Genomic DNA, 19,682 nt, shown 5'->3' on the forward strand with positions numbered 1-19,682 from the left:
CACACGAGTGACCCTTCAGTGGACTCTTGGCCTCCCACTCACTGTAACGAACCTTCTTTGGCGTCAATGGACTTCACAGTGTACAAGTTATGGAAGAATGTGTTTTGGTTCTTGTTTTGTTCCCTTTGAACCCCACATGTAGCAAAAAATGACCAGAAACGGACAAAAATGACCATTTTCGAGTGACAGACCCATTTCCCCACCTGGATGAAAATGTCAGCCCAATACCAGCCATTGGGCCTCAATTGGAACGACGTGGAAACCGTCACACCACGTGCACAGGGCAGGCTGCAGCTGGTAACAAAAACATCATATACACAGCGAAAGAATTGCCCCTAAGTAGCATAAAAATAAACTAAAGATGCGGTCCGTCTTGACTGAAACATGCAAACAGCACCAATAAAATTTAAAGAGACGAAGACTTTGCTACACATGAAGCATGATTCAATGGGGTCAATATCCTGTTTCGTTTTATCTTTGTTTTTGTTGGCTGTTCACATTCGATGAGTTGCCCATTAAAACACTGACCGCTTTTTCGGATTTTACCCTAGGAAGTAAGAAAAAATACAACAGTGGCGTATCTGATGATCTGGGGGCTACTTAATTAGCGAAACGGTAATAAACATAAATCAAAACGAGTAACCACAATCATATAAATTAAGGGCCGTGGCCATTTTGTCGGATCCGGTAAAATAGATTATTTCATATCAGGTTACAGACCACCAATTCAACCAATGAGCATTTGGAACGTACGCAAAAATAGTCCTACGCAGAAATTACCCCTGTTCCTCATAGTGCTGTGAAAAAAGTTCTCATCTTATTTCAAAAATTTAAACAGTTTCTGAAAGGAAAAACATTTCTGTACATTTTATAGGTGCATTTTGCTTCTTGTGATGTGAAGCCTAATCTCCACATTGATTTTTAAATATACCCCTATCTTGTGAAAACACTGGGATTTCCCATGCTATTTATAGACCCTTCACTTTCGGTGACCAGTACTGCACTGCAAGTCTGCTAACCCCACATGCCATTCTGAGGATTGTGAGCTGACATATGTAGAATCATGCTGATATATAGTCCTCTGCAGGTTAAAGTTAAGGTAAAGTCCAGAGAAGCCATTGAATATTGTGAAATTAGCATAGAAGCCTATGGGAAGTGGAATTAGTGGTTTTTAGCCTATCATTTAGCTATTTTTCCGGATCCGGCAAAATAGCTTATATAATGTTATTTGGTTATTTTGCTGTCGATTTTTAACAAAAATACAAGACTTCATACATACAAACCTTAAAAACATAAAAGTGGTTATAAAACTGGCGATGAGATGTAGAATGAATTTTTATAAAAATTAAAAAAAAAATTAAATGAACTTTACACATAAATTAAAGTACAATAGGAATTCTAATCATTAGAAATTTAATTTTTTTTTGTCATAAAAATGGCCAAATAAATTGAAATTTTGCATAAAAATTTCTAAAATTTTACACATAAATTAAAGTAAAATTGAAATTCTTATATTTAAAAATTGACACAGATTTCTTTACATAAAAGTATAAATTTTAATAAGTTGCAATTAAGATTGAATGATTGATTGTAGGGGTTTTAACGCCCGAGCAGCAACATTTCAGCAATATCCAGGCGATGAACATAAAATGGATGATAAAATGAAGATGAAATGAAAAAGGGATAGGACATAACGATAATGTGGTCGACAAATTTTTTGATTGCCACTAGAAATAAGTAGTTGCGGGTAAGGTCGGACAATTTAGCTTCCTATTGTCAGTTTACCGTATTATGGCCTGACGACCCTAGCATGTAACATACCAGGGGTACCCCCATTCCACCACATGCCATCAAAGTTAGGAATAAAAATGGATAACATTATACACAAAAATTAAAATACAATAAGAATTTCAAATGTTTAAATTCCATACAGATATCAAAATAGATATGCAGATAAAAATGTTATAAGTTAACATTGTACACAGCTTAAAAGAATACTTCATTTGCAGTTGAGGCTAAAAACCAGTAATTCCACTTCCCATAGGCTTCTATGCTAATTTCACAATATTCAATGGCTTCTCTGGACTTTACCTTAACTTTAACCTGCAGAGGACTATATATCAGCATGATTCTACATATGTCAGCTCACAATCCTCAGAATGGCATGTGGGGTTAGCAGACTTGCAGTGCAGTACTGGTCACCGGAAGTGAAGGGTCTATAAATAGCATGGGAAATCCCAGTGTTTTCACAAGATAGGGGTATATTTAAAAATCATTATGGAGATAAGGCTTCACATCACAAGAAGCAAAATGCACCTATAAAATGTACCGAAATGTTTTTCCTTTCAGAAACTGTTTAAATTTTTGAAATAAGATGAGAACTTTTTTCACAGCACTGAGGAACAGGGGTAATTTCTGCGTAGGACTATTTTTGCGTACGTTCCAAATGCTCATTGGTTGAATTGGTGGTCTGTAACCTGAAGAGGCACTTTTTGTCTTAGAAAAAATAAATAACTATACAGGTATCTTCCTATACACATACTGAATGCATTTGCAAAGTTTCAGTGAAATGTGACAAGCACTTTTTTAAATATTTGATTTTTAAATATAGGGTAACCAAGTTGTGCGAGCAAAAAAGTGACAATATTCTACCATACTTAAATGCATTAAATATTTGCAAAGAACTTTTTCTGACTTTTCAAATAAAAAATATCAATCACAACTTATTTTTTAACAATATTAATGAAGAGATAGTTTTAAAAGTAATCATTTTCTGAGAAATTGGTCTATTTTTAAAAATTTATTTCTGACATGCCTCCCCCTTTTTCTTGATCACATGTCAAAAATCCTAAATCTTTAAATTTTCACAAAAGGTGATATCTTTGGCTTTAAATTTGTAAATACAGTGTTTTCACATTAAAACATGACCAGTAAAGGGCACTTAAAGCAAAAAAAGTACTCAAAAATGGATTTTCCATGTTGCCATAGGGGAATGCTTATATGGCCTTAACCGCAGAAATGAAAGTGAGTTTTTCCTCATTTCTAACCTAATTTTTGCTCAAATCTACACAAAACTTGATTTCAAGTGCTTATTACCACCATAATTAGGTAAATATAGCCCTCAAAATTTAATATTTGATATTTTTACTAAATTTTCTACACTTTTTACAAGATAGGACATAAAAATCAGCCAAAAAGACCAATTTTCCATAATTTGGACCTACATGTATAACTTAAAAAAATGCATATTTTGAAGGATTTTTGTAGTGTATTCCTCTCATGGCAAAGTTAACAAGATCTTCAAGTAGTTTAAAGCTATTTCAAGAAACTTTTCATTTTGCCATGGCTTCAGCTTAAGGCTAAAAACCACTAATTCCACTTCCCATAGGCTTCTATGCTAATTTCACAATATTCAATGGCTTCTCTGGACTTTACCTTAACTTTAACCTGCAGAGGACTATATATCAGCATGATTCTACATATGTCAGCTCACAATCCTCAGAATGGCATGTGGGGTTAGCAGACTTGCAGTGCAGTACTGGTCACCGGAAGTGAAGGGTCTATAAATAGCATGGGAAATCCCAGTGTTTTCACAAGATAGGGGTATATTTAAAAATCATTATGGAGATTAGGCTTCACATCACAAGAAGCAAAATGCACCTATAAAATGTACAGAAATGTTTTTCCTTTCAGAAACTGTTTAAATTTTTGAAATAAGATGAGAACTTTTTTCACAGCACTATGAGGAACAGGGGTAATTTCTGCGTAGGACTATTTTTGCGTACGTTCCAAATGCTCATTGGTTGAATTGGTGGTCTGTAACCTTGATACAGAACTAGTATAATGTGCTTTGGGCATTTGCTTAATACACATAGGTGTATAAGAAAATGCTGCCATTCCAATCATGAACTGAACTTTATACTCTTTTCTAGATTATCTGCATATTTTCGTCACAAGTTTAATTTACATATTTATATTATTTATATAGGATGGTCCGATTTCTGCTTAAAAATGTTATACTTCTTTTAAAATCATACAAAGAAACTGAAATGTGATCCATATACCTTACATATATATATAGTCAGTAAGAAGCTTGTATATATAATTTTAAACAATATACAATATATTAACAGCATACCGTCATTACATCAATATTTTAATGAGGTCCGGCAAATGGTCTCAGGGTGCACTATACAGTTACATTAAGGCGCACAGTTTCGCACACCAAGTTACCCCGGTCAAATTTTGTAAAACTTAAAATTAAAAGTTGAAATTTGGTGGATATATTGTTTAAATGTAGTTAAGCATTTATACATAGACAAATGTAATATATGTAATGGTAAACAGGTGTAATTTAAAGGAAGAATGGTATCTGGAACATTTCAGTCCCCTGTCGTATTAGGTTCTCTCCTCAGCATTAGATAGCTGATTTTCAAAATACCTTATTTCGCACGAACTTTTGGAACAAAATTGTGAGAGAATGAATCGAAAAGGGTCTTATTATGTTTACCCTTTTCCCACCTACTCCATGCATGCTTTCATCCTGTGGTGGTGTTTAAGTGCCTGATATTTTATAAAACATAGTAATTGGCTGTTAGTTTTGGAAAGGCACCCATAATTTGTACTAAAACTCAGTAATATTTTTTCAGTATGTTACCATGGCTACTGGATTTTATAACAATAATCACTAAATTACTTATAAATGATTTGAACCTCCACACACCAAGGATTTCAAGAATATGCACTTTCTTCTGACAAAACACTAGAAATTTCTGTGCAGACTGCCTAAAAAAAGCTTTGTTTCAACAAAATGAGACCAAATTTTCTGAAATGACCTAACTGTATTGTACTACCTCAGATGCTATTTTTCCGGATCGGGCAAAATAGTCTCCAAGGCTATTTTACCAGATCCGGCAAAATAGCCACTGCCCAAATTAAAAGGTCAATGGTTGCTTAAGTTAGCAGTAAAAAAAAACAAAGCACAAACCAATTCTCAGTGTAGGCTTGAATTATTCCTTTTGGGTCTTAATTTTGTTTTGCTTTTGTTGGTAAAGCAAGACCAATACAAGTCTACACCTGCATCATGGCCAGCACATATGTTTTTTTTTCAAACTTATAGATTTGTATATAAACACTAAGCAAGTTGTTGGTATCAAATTTCCAAAAGTAATGTACTTAACATGGCAGTATATTGCCGAAAAAGTTCAACATGCAAATACTGTAGGAAAAATAATCAAATTTCTCCATAATAGGAGGTGCATATCTTCGAAGTACATTTGTGGTAAAAGATTGCTATTGGCGGTAAATTTGTATCTGACACAGGTACAAGATCAATATTTGTAAATTTGCTACTTAAAAATTTTTGTTTATTGTTTGAAAATGAATTGCATTTTCTCAGAATTTGAACAGAACTGCAGTGACCTCTTTTTCATATTCCCAACTTTGGCTTTGTTTACTTACTTAAGATTTTAAGCAAAGTGGAGTAACTTTCTACAACTTTGTCATTCGACAGACTGGTTTACAGTCAAATTGGAGCAATGGACAGCAGTATACTGCAGATTCAAATATTCAATTTATTAGAGTGGCTGTAGGTACTTGAATATTGAAAAACTTATTTAAAGCCATTTTTACCGAAGTGAAAATAGTTTAAAGTTTTCAAGAAAAATGTTTACTGTTGTCCCTTTCCCCAATGCGCCCGCAAACCAGGTTGTCGGGAGTTGGTGGGTAACGTCCCTTTGAAAAACTTGCTAAAATGGCTTGCATTCCATAAATATGAAAAACGACTAAAAGCATCCCCAAAATCAATCCTAGTCTTTCATATGGGGTAATGGCATCTTTGGTACAATTTCAAAGAGATCTATTCACTTTTACTCAAGTTATTATCTATACATCAGAAAAATAAAATGCTTGTTTCTGGCCCCTCATTCCTTATTAGTTCTTCAAAACACCAAAAATCAATCCCAGCAATCCTCTTGCAGTATGGCACCTTGTATTACATTTTCAAAGAGACCCATGCACTAATATTCTAGTTATTGTCCTGACATCATGAAAATGCTTGTTTCTGGTCCCTTTTTGGCTCTTTTAACATTGGCTCAATTTAACATTTCAAGTAATAATCCCCAAAATTAATCCCGGCCTTTCTTTTGTATTATGGGACCTTATGGAACAATTTCAAAGAGATCCAACAACAATTACTACAGTTTTTGTCCAATCATTATGTAAATGTGTGCTTTTGGCCCCTTAAAATGATTTGAGTGACAACTTCTAAAATCAATCCCAGCCTTCTTTTTGTGGTATGAAACCTTGTGGTAAAATTTTAAAGAGATCAATTCACATTTAGACACAGTACGGACAGCATGAAAATGCTAGTTTCTGGCATCTTTTTAACCCTTAATTCCTAAACAGTTCAAGTAACAGCCCTAAAAATCAATACTATACTTCCTTTTGTGGTATGATTTCATAAAGATGTATACACTTATAATCAAGTCATTGTTTGGACATGAAGTGCCTACAGACAACAACGATGACAGCATGATACCATTATGTTTAACTTGAAATTTCTAAGCCTGATGACTGCATTGAATAATTTTTGCCCATTTCCTCAGCTTTAAAGGCAATAAAGTTTCAATTATAAAGTAAAATGTTTCATTAATGATAATGTTTTATTAAAGAATATACATAAAACATCCTAAGCACATGCAAAAGGTATTTAATTTATAAATTAGGTATTTTTTTACACATAGTACACTGTTCCAAGGCACAAGTTTTGTTATATTTACTCCATATAGAAAGATAGCAGCTACCATATCAATCCTCAACAACTACCATCCTGAAAAAATATGAAGGTTTAAAAAAACAAAACAATCTGTGACGGATCCAGAAGGGGTTGCATGGGGTTGGCACCCCTCTTTTTATTAGAAAATTATTCATTTTTTATGTGGACAATTGAAAAAAAAAGGCAAATAATGTCCCAGCACCTCCCCACTTTTGTGAGGAACCTTGGCTGGCACCCCTCCTTTTCCAAGTGTCTGGATAAGCCCCTGCAACTGCAGTAAGTATTATAGCACAAACATTTCACTGTTTTCAATAAAATTACCTGGTCAATGAAAAGTGAACAAAGAACATCAGTAAGATTTATTGACCCATTTTCAAACTAAAGCTGCAACCACCAACAAAGCAAAAATAACCACATAAACAAAGTCTTTGATGAAATATGAAAAATGAAACAGAAGTTAATTGTGTAAAATTTCCATTCATTTATACTACAAAATTTTATATATGCTTAAACAATAGAATACAAAATATAAATTCATCTTAAGTAATATTTCACTGTATTTTGTCTCATTTGCTAACATCTGTCTGTGGTTAACATTGGGTAGATTAAACAACAGATGTCGTTCTGTTTTTGATAATCACATACTATGGTATTTAAATTACTGTTCTCATTATAGTTTGATACAGATACAAGATGCTGAACTTTTTTTTGTTGTTGACACAATAAACTATAGAATATTTAAGAGAGATATGTCAAATCTATGACATTTTATCTAAAAATTACAAAACTGTTAACAAGACAATTTTAAACCGTATGTCATCTTTATGAAAAAAGTGAACCACAAAATTCTTGTTATTATAAATCATTCATTTAAATAAATTTTTACATTCATTTCTATAGCACTTTAAACAGAAAGTAAAATGAATGCTATATGAAAAACGAACTTGCATTCAATGTACTTTTATCAAAGTCAGTAAAAAATTCTCCTAGTTAAAATCATGATATCTCCCATTTTTCTTATTATAAATTGGAATTTCAATTTCTACAAGAACAAATCAGAACTAAAATTTGAGCTAAAAGAATAGTAGGTCCTTGTACTGTAATATTATGTATAAGAAACTAAGATTTTACAGGAGGTGTTTATTTCTTATAAGGAAAATGATTTCCTGGTTTTCTTGTAAGTTAGTTTAGCGATTTCTTCCACTATTTTTATTTAGTATAACCTTCTTGTATTTGGGACAAAATTTTGAAGCATTTATACATTTTCTACCACTCAAATATTATGTTATTGCTTTAATGTCAATATTCATAATACTGTGAAAGTACTATTGTTCGTGGGGTACTAATTTCATGGTTTTCAAGGGTAAGCTGAACCATGAAATTTGGTTCCCGAAGAAAAGGAGATTCTCATCGATGTGTATATGGAAAACCTCAAAACCACAACTTCAAGAATCCACAAACTTGATTTTTTCCCTAATCCATGAATTAAAGAACTTTTACAGTACGAGGCAGGTGTAACCTGTAAGAGAATGAAGTTGAATATATTGATATTTTAAAAAAAAATTATGCCTAATATAATCTTGCATTAACTAGAGTTCACTTTTCTTCCTAATTCAGCTGAACTTTGAGATGTGAGCTGTATAACATTTTGTTTTTGTTAAGAGACAAGGCTAGTAAAGATCCTTCTTCTGTATTACAGGTTATCTTCCTGTCAGTCTGAAATCTGACTCTCAGTGCTTCAGGTCATAGGTTTAATTGAATTACCATTATGAGGACTTTGTCCTCCATAAATTTCAACAACTGATAATACTTACCATCAGAGAAAAACTTTTTCATTCATAGATCCTAAAAACTTTATTTCATCACCTCTAATACATAATGTTTCATGTGGAAGTTTGGCACCTTTTTGCTCCTAAAAATGTACATGGTTCATAAAAATAATTTTTTAAATGAGGCCTAGTTTTGTATAGTTCTATTATTTCTAAAGATGTCGGAACTTTAGAACTTCTTGCTCTAGCATAGTTGGGATGGTTGTCTAATGACACTCAAATCTATTTGTTTAGGATTGCTTCACTAATTTGCCTTTTATTCCATTTAAAATAAATATTTAAGACAATCCTCAAATGGATAAAAAAAGATATATAAATAATTTAACTTTTAATATCGTAATCAAAATATCAAATAACAAAAAAGAATCACTTTTTTATAAAGCAAATATGTTTGTAATGACTTGATAATTGAAGCTGTCTTAAAAACTTACCTGAAGCATTGATACTCTTTCATAATTATCTTCCCCACAATTTCTGAAAATACAAAAATATAACTACAGTGCAAACACAGATATACGAACGAAATGCTCAAGATATGTAGAACATGTAAACCACAGGAAGAGGTTTCTACATTCTTGGGAGTAATCCCCAAGATGAAACAAGTCAGATTCCCATACTGCTTGACGTATATCACATTTACCCAAATGATTTTGAAAAATAAAAATTAAGACTATCAAGCATTCAGGTGGAAAAATATAAAAACTAGTAGCCCTAGGTGAATCTGAATCAGTCCCAATGCATTTATGCCATTTAATAATAAAGTACAAAATTCTTCCTTGTCTGACAAAAACCTCAAGTGTAAATGTTGATTTTAATATCAATGGACTGAATATGACATTATCTTATCAATAAACAATGACAAAATATTGGTCAATGTAAAATACATCGTACATGTAATGAAAATTTGACTGGTATTTTTTGTGTTTAAGTTTGGAAAATTGTTCTTAATACTATGCAGTATATTATGAAGAACAAATGAACAATATTTCTGATTAAAACACAGCAAAGCAAACTATAATCTGTACTTCTGATTTTCAGAAAGTTTGACAGCGTAATACATGTACCATAAAAAGGTGTAAGCCCACAAATCCTTCAAATGTAGAAGGGACACAAGCGATAGTCATGTAAACCAAATAACTTGTAACTTCAAAGTTGTTTATTTTTTTAATAATATGTTATCTCATTTAAATTGGCATCAATAGAATAATTAATAATTAATGATCTAAAGACAGTATTTGATCGTGAAAAAAGTTATTAATGTCAAAGGAAAAAAACCTTCTCTTGTCATTCCTGCTCAATTCTAATGTCATTTTTTGATAAAAATCATTGAATAAATAATAAGAAAAGGTTACAAGTATTTGATATATCTGAACATATCTGTAAATTTAGGTCCCTTTGAGAGAAATAATTAAAAGCAAGTTTGTCTACAATATCTGAATAAAATTCCTTTGAAAGAAATAAATAAAAAAGATTTAATTATCAATTGAATGTAATAATAAATTTCATAAAAAGAAAATTAATGACAGAGATTTTCAAGTAAAACTATGATAATATGCATATTGACAGCTTAGAAGTCTTTTAGATCTAAGTGGCACAATGCCTAATTACTACTATTATTAAAAGGTATGATTAAAATGTCAATATCATCCAGTAAAGAACTAAGTTAAAAAGATTTTCAAGATACAATTAGCATATGAAAATAATAAGTTTCTCCAATATAGAATATACTATGTTTGATCAGGAAATAGCCAATATTCATTGATAAAATTTTATGAATGGAGCTGAAGAAATGAATGAACATATCTGGTAATTAACCCTTTTTTACTGATTTTATCAATGGAAAGATAATATGAGTGGAAGACTTCTTGCGCGCTCTAGAAATGAAAATTAGCAATAAATTCAATTGTTGGCTATAACAAAAAACCATATTAGTAATGACTGCATATAAATTGGTAAGAACAAGGAAGTTGAAAGGAAAATCTACACAGTGTAATTGATAATGATACATCCAAAACATGCATGTCCTGCTTAAAAGCATTTGTCTTTAATCATTAAGGGAGTTCCCTGGACATATTATATGCAAAAATCAACCCATGCTGTGAACTTATAGTTTTGTTTCCTATTTTAAGGGCATGGGTTCATGCAGGTTTATCATTCGAAATTTTACTGTTATCATCTACAGGGATCAAAGATCTATAGAAGTGCATGTTTCTTTTTTCCAAAAAACAGATCTAAATTGTTCTTTGCTTTTTGAAGTAACTAAAAGCAATTTTAGTCATAAAACTTTCTGGTTAATCAATTAAATAGTTTTGGGAAAAAAATTTCCTTTGGTTGTCAGTTAAGCCTATAAATTCTGTTCATTTCTAAAAAGGTTGGTGGACTAAACTAAACAAAAGATAAAAAAAAAAATGCAGCCAAGAATTTTTTTGGGGGGTCCAGAAGAAAGCAATGCAACATAAAGGCCTTTATAGACTAGTCAAAATGAATCAGTTTGTGGAAGTTGTTAGGAGCAGCTGTGCTTTTCTCATAACCTTTTCACCATTAACTGCTTCACTATTCAATTTAATTGTTCCTTTTTCTTCTTCTCACTGCTATCAAGTTATGAATATGGTTGGTTGATACCAATTTACTTGACAGACTAACATGAATTCCTCAAGCACAAAGAGCTTGGAGAATGTTTTGATTGGTATAATTAAGAAAGTCTCAAGATTGATACATTTTTACAGCAATTAGTTCAACAGATAAGAAGGATTGGGCTGCTCATCTAATGCACAGTTAGAAAAAAATATTGTGAAAGGTAATACATGAAAAAAATTAAAACTTCCAGGTTGAAATAAAATCATGCAATGGCTTTATCAGTTATTGTGTTGTATCAAAGTTTGACATTTCTTGGATTCTTGGAATTGACCATCGATGTCCATCGTATTATTCTATTTCATTCATTTTATTCTCAGTTCAGGAAATATGAATTCATGGCTTGACAGAATCACAAACAATAGTTCCCCATGAACAAAAGTTCTCATAAATTTAACAAAATTTTTGAAATACTCAGGATTGGGGTAAGACGGCTACAACCCTCCTCCTACATTTTTGGAACAAGTCCTTCACTTGGATATAGGAGACAGCAAAAAAAATTGTACTGTCAAGTACCGTTTATCAATGATATACATTTTCAAGGTGTGTTAGTTATAAATAATTAATAATTGTTGAGAATATATAGCGCTACACAACGTGAGGATATTGACGTTATTTACATGTATTGTTACGTATATGTTATGTGACGTTTATTACGCCTTTCTATTCACAATACAACATTCGACACGAAAACTTTGTTCTTTCCTTTTTGCCTGTTTCGCTACGACAATAATAAAGTTTAAGAGGGAAATCACAGAAACCAAATTGATAATAAAAAAGAACATAATCCAGGGACAATAACCAAACAAACACACACATATAACAAAGCACATGAATTTGCCAAAGAATTAAACACATAGAAATCTATGAAAATGAGCAACAGGACTCCTCCAAAAACTTGGAGCATGGACTAGGTGCACCAGTATATAGACATCCTCATTTTTACTATCTACTGATAGGAAGGAAAGACCTATTTAATTTTGCTGAGATTTTGTAACAAGAATACCTTATCACACAGGAAAAACCTGTTCACATGAATTCCACCAGAAATTATCTTGCCTGAACAATAGCAAATTCCACATTAAGAGATGTCATCTAAAGACACTTACTTGCAGGGATGAGTAGGAATTTTGTCTATACTAGTAGTTCTGTTTTTGCACTTCTTGCATCTGAAGAAGCGTTTTGTGGCTTGAACTTTGTCTGTAAGGTGATTCTGTTGTTTACACTCATCTTTCAATTTGTAAGCCGTGTATTTACACTGAAATAGTTTACAAACAGTTAAATAGTTAACAAACATAAAAGCATGCCACTACTACCATCTGACAAAGTTACATGACAATCCGATCAGGATAATAAGAGTATTAAAAACTGACAAAGTATCTGTTTGTTCCTGAATAAGAAAAAAAAAATTAAAAGAGGAGACATGATTATACTAAGAATCTATCATAGCGAAGTTGAGGTGTATACCTAAAATTAAAACCTAAAGAAGTGTAAAACTTAAGGGCAGGTTAGGTAAGAATAGAAAGAATGAAATATAGATATATATATATATATATATATATAAAGAATAGATATGGTGAATATATCTAAGAGACAACCCCATCAGGATGAAAAATGTCAGCTCCAGGCATTTTTTCTTCTTGGCAAATTTTTAAGTCTTCTGTTTGTCACATTTTTTAATTCAAACATCCAAAAAATGAAACCTTAAAGGGCAATCCGTAGATAAAAAGTAAAATCAAATCTTTATACCTGTTTACATGTAAACACTGTGACTTTCATTTCCATTGTGGATGCCATCTTATCTTCTAATCTCTCCTTTTTCTCTTGTTCCATAAAATATTTTTCTTCAACCTCTGTTTCTATCTATTAATATATACAAAATAAAAAATAATAAACATCTATACAGATACAACTGGAAAAGTGGGACTTAAATTTTTTCAACAATACTTAAAACAAAGGTTTTTTTTTATAGAACTAATCTGATAAGTATCATGAAAAATCTTTATTAGTTAGAAACACAATTTTGTTGTTAAATATGGCAAAAAAAACCAACAAAACAAACAAAAAATAAACCAAACCCAAAATAAGTTGTCAGATAGACCTTGTATTTATAATCTTATAAAGCAATCTTCAAAATGAGTTGAAGGTTTGGAAGTTATATCAGCTTAATTGTTAACAGCTTTAAAAAGTCAAATTACAATTGCATTTAACCACAATTGCACCAAAAAAAAAAATGTTCCAGTATGATTTTGTTACTGCATGCAAAGTGTCCCTATTTCCAAAGTTGAGCTTCTTACTTTTTTCAGATCACCTATCAATAGGCTTTGATAATTGCATTACATATAATAAATCATACCTCTGCTAGAATGCCTTTATGCTTTGATGTAGTTTTCATTAATCTTTTAAATTCTTCAGAATTTTGGTCAATATTTCCTAACAGTTTAGATCTTTTCCTTGGAGGTTCCTGTGAACTGGAACTTTCCTCTTGCTCCTGACCTATACAAAATACAGCATATATCCTATCTTAAAGAATGAATTCCTGGCTCACTTAAAGAAAATATACAAATCCATACAAAAAATATATAAATTGCCCTCGATAAAAAAAAAAAAATAATAAAAGAAAATGCACAAAATTTACTTCTCATCCAATAATTCTGGGAGTAATCTAGATCTTGATTTTTAGTGACCTCAAAATATGCTATTGAAATACAACATTGATCACTACAATAAGTAAACTGAATTTTTTTACAGGTCTTTAGAACCCCAAAATGAAATGTCTCTATTTGTCACTAACATCTCGGTGTATAAACCATCTGTATGCCTTAAGGTTCTGTCCTGGTATTCTATAGTGAAAACTAGTTAGGATATATAACAACATATATCTTACTGATGGTCAAAAAAGATGTTTATCTACTGACCTGGACATAACATACCAGTATTTCCAAATTACATCACATTTAAACAGGAGGTAACAAGACTAATAATTAGTCCTCAGCAACCCCTCCCACCCCATAAAAAAAAAAGTTGTGAAAAGTATGGTGGCTTTTTATTTTTATTGTTTTTCACTACTGTCAGGATATTTTATGATACTCAAAAACTATACAAAGTTTGAAAAAGATCCTTCAAAATTTTCTAAAGTTATCAATGGGAAACAGATGGGGGACACACTGATGGACGAACATGTATCTTTTCAGAGGATATCATGAAATACTTTACAACTTAATGTAGCGGGGCATAATAATATCATAGATGAAAAGAACATTCTTTCTACCTTTTTCAAGTATCCTCTTTTTTATATTTTGCTGTGCTTTTGGAGAAAGTTTCTTTTTGACAGCATTGGGATCATACTTCTTTATTCCACCATCAGCTTTGATCTTAGCTAAAGCTTTCATCTGTAAGCATTAATATGAAACAAGTTAAGAGCATTACACAGCATTAAAGATAATCAAGTACATAAATCTATCCCCTACCATTGTTCCCAAAGAAATAAATAAAAAAAAAAATAATTGAGGGAAAATATGAAAGCTGAGTCCAAATACTCTCTTGTAGTGTTCAATTCATTCATAACAGTATAATCAAACTTGGCAAAAGATGGTTAAAACAGATGTTCAAAATAACTTGAATTGCTCACCTGGACATAACATGCTTCTAAATTACATCATAACTTTATTAAACAATTTTACCCTTGCAATTTTTATTACATCTCTCATTGTGACTAACAATCCAACAAAATTCAAACATGATCAGTCAAGTTATATCTGAGGAGTTGCATCTACAAAGTGTTCCTATGGTGTAGCATTTACAAATTCAACAAGGTTCCATAACTCCCATAAAATTTGTCAAAACAAAATGGCAGTGCAATATGATCAACAACAAATAATGACTAACAATCCTTGTGTTGTGTCCATAAGTGAGACCAGACGGACAGACACTGGTATTTCTATATCCCCTTATGCGTAGCATCAGGAGACAATAAACCAAAATTTTCCAGCATAAGATGTGCCCCTGGATTCACCTGTTAGTCTTAGTGGGAATATAACTTTCAACAATGGAGTCAACCAAGCTACCTCTGACAAAAATGCAGACTTAAATTTTTTTTGAAAAAAATTAAATAAAACAGATTGTCTGTATCTGAAATACTTATTATAGATGTAATAAACTACATTTTAATGACAACACAGTTATAGAACTATTATAAAAGTCGTGACCTTAAAAACGAAATGAATTCAAACTGTTTCCTTTTTTTTTATAAAGACAAATAAAATCCAAACAGAGGCAATAAATGTAAGTTTATTCCCTTAATAGTCAGATGGCCATACTTCTACAAGAAGTCATGATTAAATTATTTACGTCCAAGAAAATCAAATTTAGTGAACTTCAATATTTTTTATTAATTTAAAATACCATAGGTTCATAATGGGAGAGAGTAATTTGATTTCAGAACTATATTTATTCGTGTAGTCTAAAGACTATCCTGTAGATAATGTTTTTTTCATAATAAGGCTCATTTCCACTTTGAAAAAAAGTTCCTTCACAAAGAATCGCTTCCATAACTGTACTTATAAAACCCGGAAATAAACAGTTTATCCTAAAATGAAGATAATTCATAAAGTTCATAAAAATTTAAGATTAATGGTGCGGGAGACTCAGACAACTTCCATCTGCTTATCAAATACAATTAAAGAAAACAATATCCTATGCATCTCCCACTAATGTTTCAATTACTGCTTTATGATAAATGAAAAAGAACAGAAATAATTTATAGACATAAAAAGTATGAAAGCATGGTCTGGCTTGGTAAATTACAAGATAAATCGATGTCAATTGGAAAAAACAAACCTGATTGGTTAAAACACTACAGCAAAATCTGAAAGTGATTTATCTCTGTTAAATGATCATTGAATTTATTTCTCAAGGAATAGGATTTAATCTAGAAAATGACTGGAGTTAAGAGCTCTGTAGAGTAAACTGTCCAGTAGAAATTACTGTTAATTGACATATCACTTAGACTCAATAAACTAAAGACAATGTCACCAACATCTTGTAATCAATGGGACATTTACCAAGCTGTCAATATGCTAATCAAAGCGATTGAAGTTGGAATTTTCATTTAACATTCCCACCAATTATTGTTACTTTGACCTACTAAGAGGATCTTGTGACAATTCCTCCCCCAACTGTCAGTAAAAATTGTTGTAAGGTGTACCTTAGGGAAATATGAACTAGAAGGATCTTAAAACAGAAAAAAACATAGCTGTATCTTCAAGTGACATGAGCTGGTTCAGTCTTAAGAAGGTACATGCTAGAAAACAAAGGAGGCATCAGCTGAATTTATTTAAGGAGTACCATGAGCTAATTTTACCTCAGAAAGGCATGGGGATAACTGTCTAAAAGAAATGAGCTGTATTTCAAATTGGCTTAGAGTAGCAGAAACTAGCTATATTTTACAGTAGTTAATCATAACTTGTTGATACCAATTACAACGCCACCAAGACACACATAATGACAGTTCTATAACTCCAATACAACAACAGATAAGGTAAACAATATTTTATAAAAAGAAAAACCATTCCCTGAATGTAAAGGAATTGATTAGATAATCCAATGAGAATTCTATTGTAACAAGTAGGTATATATATTTCATGGTAATCTCTGCAATTGTCATTCACATTTTATAGATAATTGTTAGACTAAATGTCTGCGATTGTCGACCATCCCAATCCAATATCTGAAACTGTCAGAGTATCAATGGATCCCTCATGAATGAAAAGTGAAAATCACCATGCAATTGAAAGCCGTGATAAAACTTTACAACTCAAATTAGTTTTGTGATTTGTAGAATAAAACCAATTGTCTAGCACAACACACCAATCAATGTCAATATTGATACTTCTGAATGAATGATTTCCTTGTTTAAAACTGGTTATTTGCATTTGTTACCTACCACAAGACAAGTAGTTTAACTGTACTTTACAGAAAAAAAAGAAAAGATTTACTTTAATAGTACATTATACTTTTATTTTGAATTCAGGAGTCTGTAAAAATAATTTTTGACAGAAAACAGAACAGAAGACAAAACCAAAATTAAATGGGATTAGAAGTTCAACTGTCATAAATAAAAATTATGTATATTTTGAGTAAAGGCAGAATTTTCACAGCATCTTAATTTTGATTTTTTTCCACAGTAAATGAATAATTATATGAGAAGTAGTAACATTAATAAAAAGGAACTTTTCATACACAAAAACATTGATCATATTTGAAAAAAAAAACTGCAAAAACTTATGTATGAAAGTACTCCCTTTTTTTACAAAAATATAATGCACCACAAAAATGAATATGTTGATTATTGTTACTGGTTACCTATTACATTTCTATTTCTGAGGATTGTTGAACTTCAATTTATAAAATAGATATTTATCATGAATTCTAACAAATTGCTCAGCAGAACAAAGCTTGATATGACTGCAGAAGTTGAACCCTGAAAGTATGTACAGCTTGATATATTTCTGAATTGATTGTAATTAATTTTTGACTCAGCATAGGTTTCTGACACAGAATATATGTAGTCATAGAACTTAAAACTTAGAAATTGCATATGTTCATTATTGTCCAAACTTCAAAATCTAAAAACACACACCAACGCTCACCAAACTGGCAATTATTATGCTTATTTTTGCCCCTCATTCTTAAATGTTGGAGCCACAAATCCAACAATCAATATCAACCTTTCTTTTGTATTAAAATTTTTCTTAACATTGGTTAACATTATTGTGGAGATCAATATTAATATGTTATTGTATAGCAATCTAATTTCTCCATAGAAAGCAATGCAATATCAGTGTGCAATAAATTTCAATATTGCACTAGTGCAAATACAATTAAAATTTGTGATGTTATCTGTGATAAAAGTTCATTTTAAACAAGACTAAATCATACTGCCATTCAATAAAAGAGTTTTTGCATGAATACTGGGGAATATTATCATTGGTAGAATGTATATTGCACTAGTAGACTCATGCAATATAAAATTCTTCTGGGATAATATTCCCCAGCATTCATGCACCAACCATATGGTAACATAAAAATCAAGCATATTTAAATTATCAAACAAAGGTGGACAGACATACAAACAGGATATTACAAAAAAAAAAACATTTGTCCTTTAACATGAAAATACCAGGTATACCAAAATTAGAAAAAAAAACAAAACAAAACAAAACAAAACCATACAACAAAAGAACCAAAAAGTACACATTTAAAAAGCATAACAGACCCTACTAAAAGCCACATCAAAAGATGAGAGTATAATATCTATCCTATTTTTCTCTTTACCAAAAAGATATTCAACAAATACAATAAAGACACTACTATCAGGGTTTGATATCAGTAATTATTGTACCAGTAATCATCAAAGACATCTATTAAATATAGCTGAATATCATCTACATATGTATTTTTCTTAACAAAGACATACTAGTATTTTAAATGGGATAATTCAATATTTAGCTCTATTTATAGATAATTACTCTGGTCAATTTACAACAGAACAAAAATCATCAATGAACACCTACATTAGTTTAAGCCTACATGAACATTTACTATCCTTACCTTATTATTTTACACATCTTTAAAAGTCACATTTCTTGACTAAATACAGATAATACCAGTACGTAATACAAAGACATTGTCTCAACAAGTAAACTGACTGATCTTTGCTCTCTGAAAAAAGCATCCTATAGTGAAACCGGACTAACTTGAGACCTTTCTCTATGGAAAAGTATTATACAGTGAAAGCGGTCTACCTTGAGACTTTTCTCTATGGAAAAAGTATTATACAGTGAAACAGGTCTAACTTGAGACCTTTCAGGTCAGAAGGCTTTATTTGGTCTTTGCACAGTTGTTTGGTTAAAACAGGTTCAGAAATACTGAAACTAATAAGAAAGGACTCGGTAAAATGTTTCAGACAAATTTTGGGTTAATTTTGAATCAGAAAGACAGGTTTTGCTATAAATGAATCCTACATGTGTAATTAAAATGTTTTACACCAGTTTCTGCGTAACTCTGATTTCAGTCAGATAGGTTTAACTGTACATGAATAATACATTGTGTAATAAGTTGCCTTGGTCAGTTTTTTGGTTAATTCTGAATTTAGTTAGACAGGTTTAACTGTATTTCACATGTATGAGATATTTTAGGAAAACCACTGACAGAAGAAGAGTAATCTTTCAAGTCACAAATATCAATTCCAAGTGGAATGAAGTAGTGTTGCACATAACATAATTTTTCACTTTATATTTATTTTAACCGATAGTTGATATCTATTCTTCTTTAACTGTCTGAAACTACAAACCATATTGTGCCTTTGGGAAAACAAAGGGCCATTATTAAGGAAAGTAACAAAATCAATATAAGCCTACATTCAATGGTTCAGTAAACTACAT

The 19,682-nt window shown here is 31.3% G+C and overlaps 1 protein-coding gene across 5 annotated transcripts in view; it reads right to left on the reverse strand.

Moving 5' to 3' along the window:
• Window positions 1-6,643: 6,643 nt before the first annotated feature.
• The window catches only part of LOC148628378 (protein MCM10 homolog), a 41,510-nt gene continuing 28,471 nt past the window's right edge, over window positions 6,644-19,682 (reverse strand). For 3 of the 5 annotated variants that reach the window (XM_088586323.1, XM_088586359.1, XM_088586334.1), the window contains exons 18-24: window positions 14,510-14,630; window positions 13,595-13,734; window positions 12,988-13,101; window positions 12,348-12,496; window positions 9,036-9,078; window positions 8,590-8,687; window positions 6,644-6,829 (exon numbers count right to left, since the gene is read on the reverse strand). In XM_088586323.1, coding sequence (XP_088442449.1) covers window positions 8,592-8,687; window positions 9,036-9,078; window positions 12,348-12,496; window positions 12,988-13,101; window positions 13,595-13,734; window positions 14,510-14,630 — 663 coding nt within the window. In that variant the 3' untranslated portion in view covers window positions 6,644-6,829; window positions 8,590-8,591. Of the gene's footprint in view, window positions 6,830-8,175; window positions 8,295-8,585; window positions 8,688-9,035; window positions 9,079-12,347; window positions 12,497-12,987; window positions 13,102-13,594; window positions 13,735-14,509; window positions 14,631-19,682 lie in introns of those variants that run through there. The other 2 variants (XM_088586342.1, XM_088586350.1) reach the window with 2 other exon arrangements.

The sequence above is a fragment of the Perna viridis genome, chromosome 1 (assembly GCF_037379345.1).
Source record: "Perna viridis isolate PV_CMFRI_1.1 ecotype Kerala chromosome 1, ASM3737934v1, whole genome shotgun sequence".
Lineage (NCBI taxonomy): Eukaryota > Metazoa > Mollusca > Bivalvia > Mytilida > Mytilidae > Perna > Perna viridis.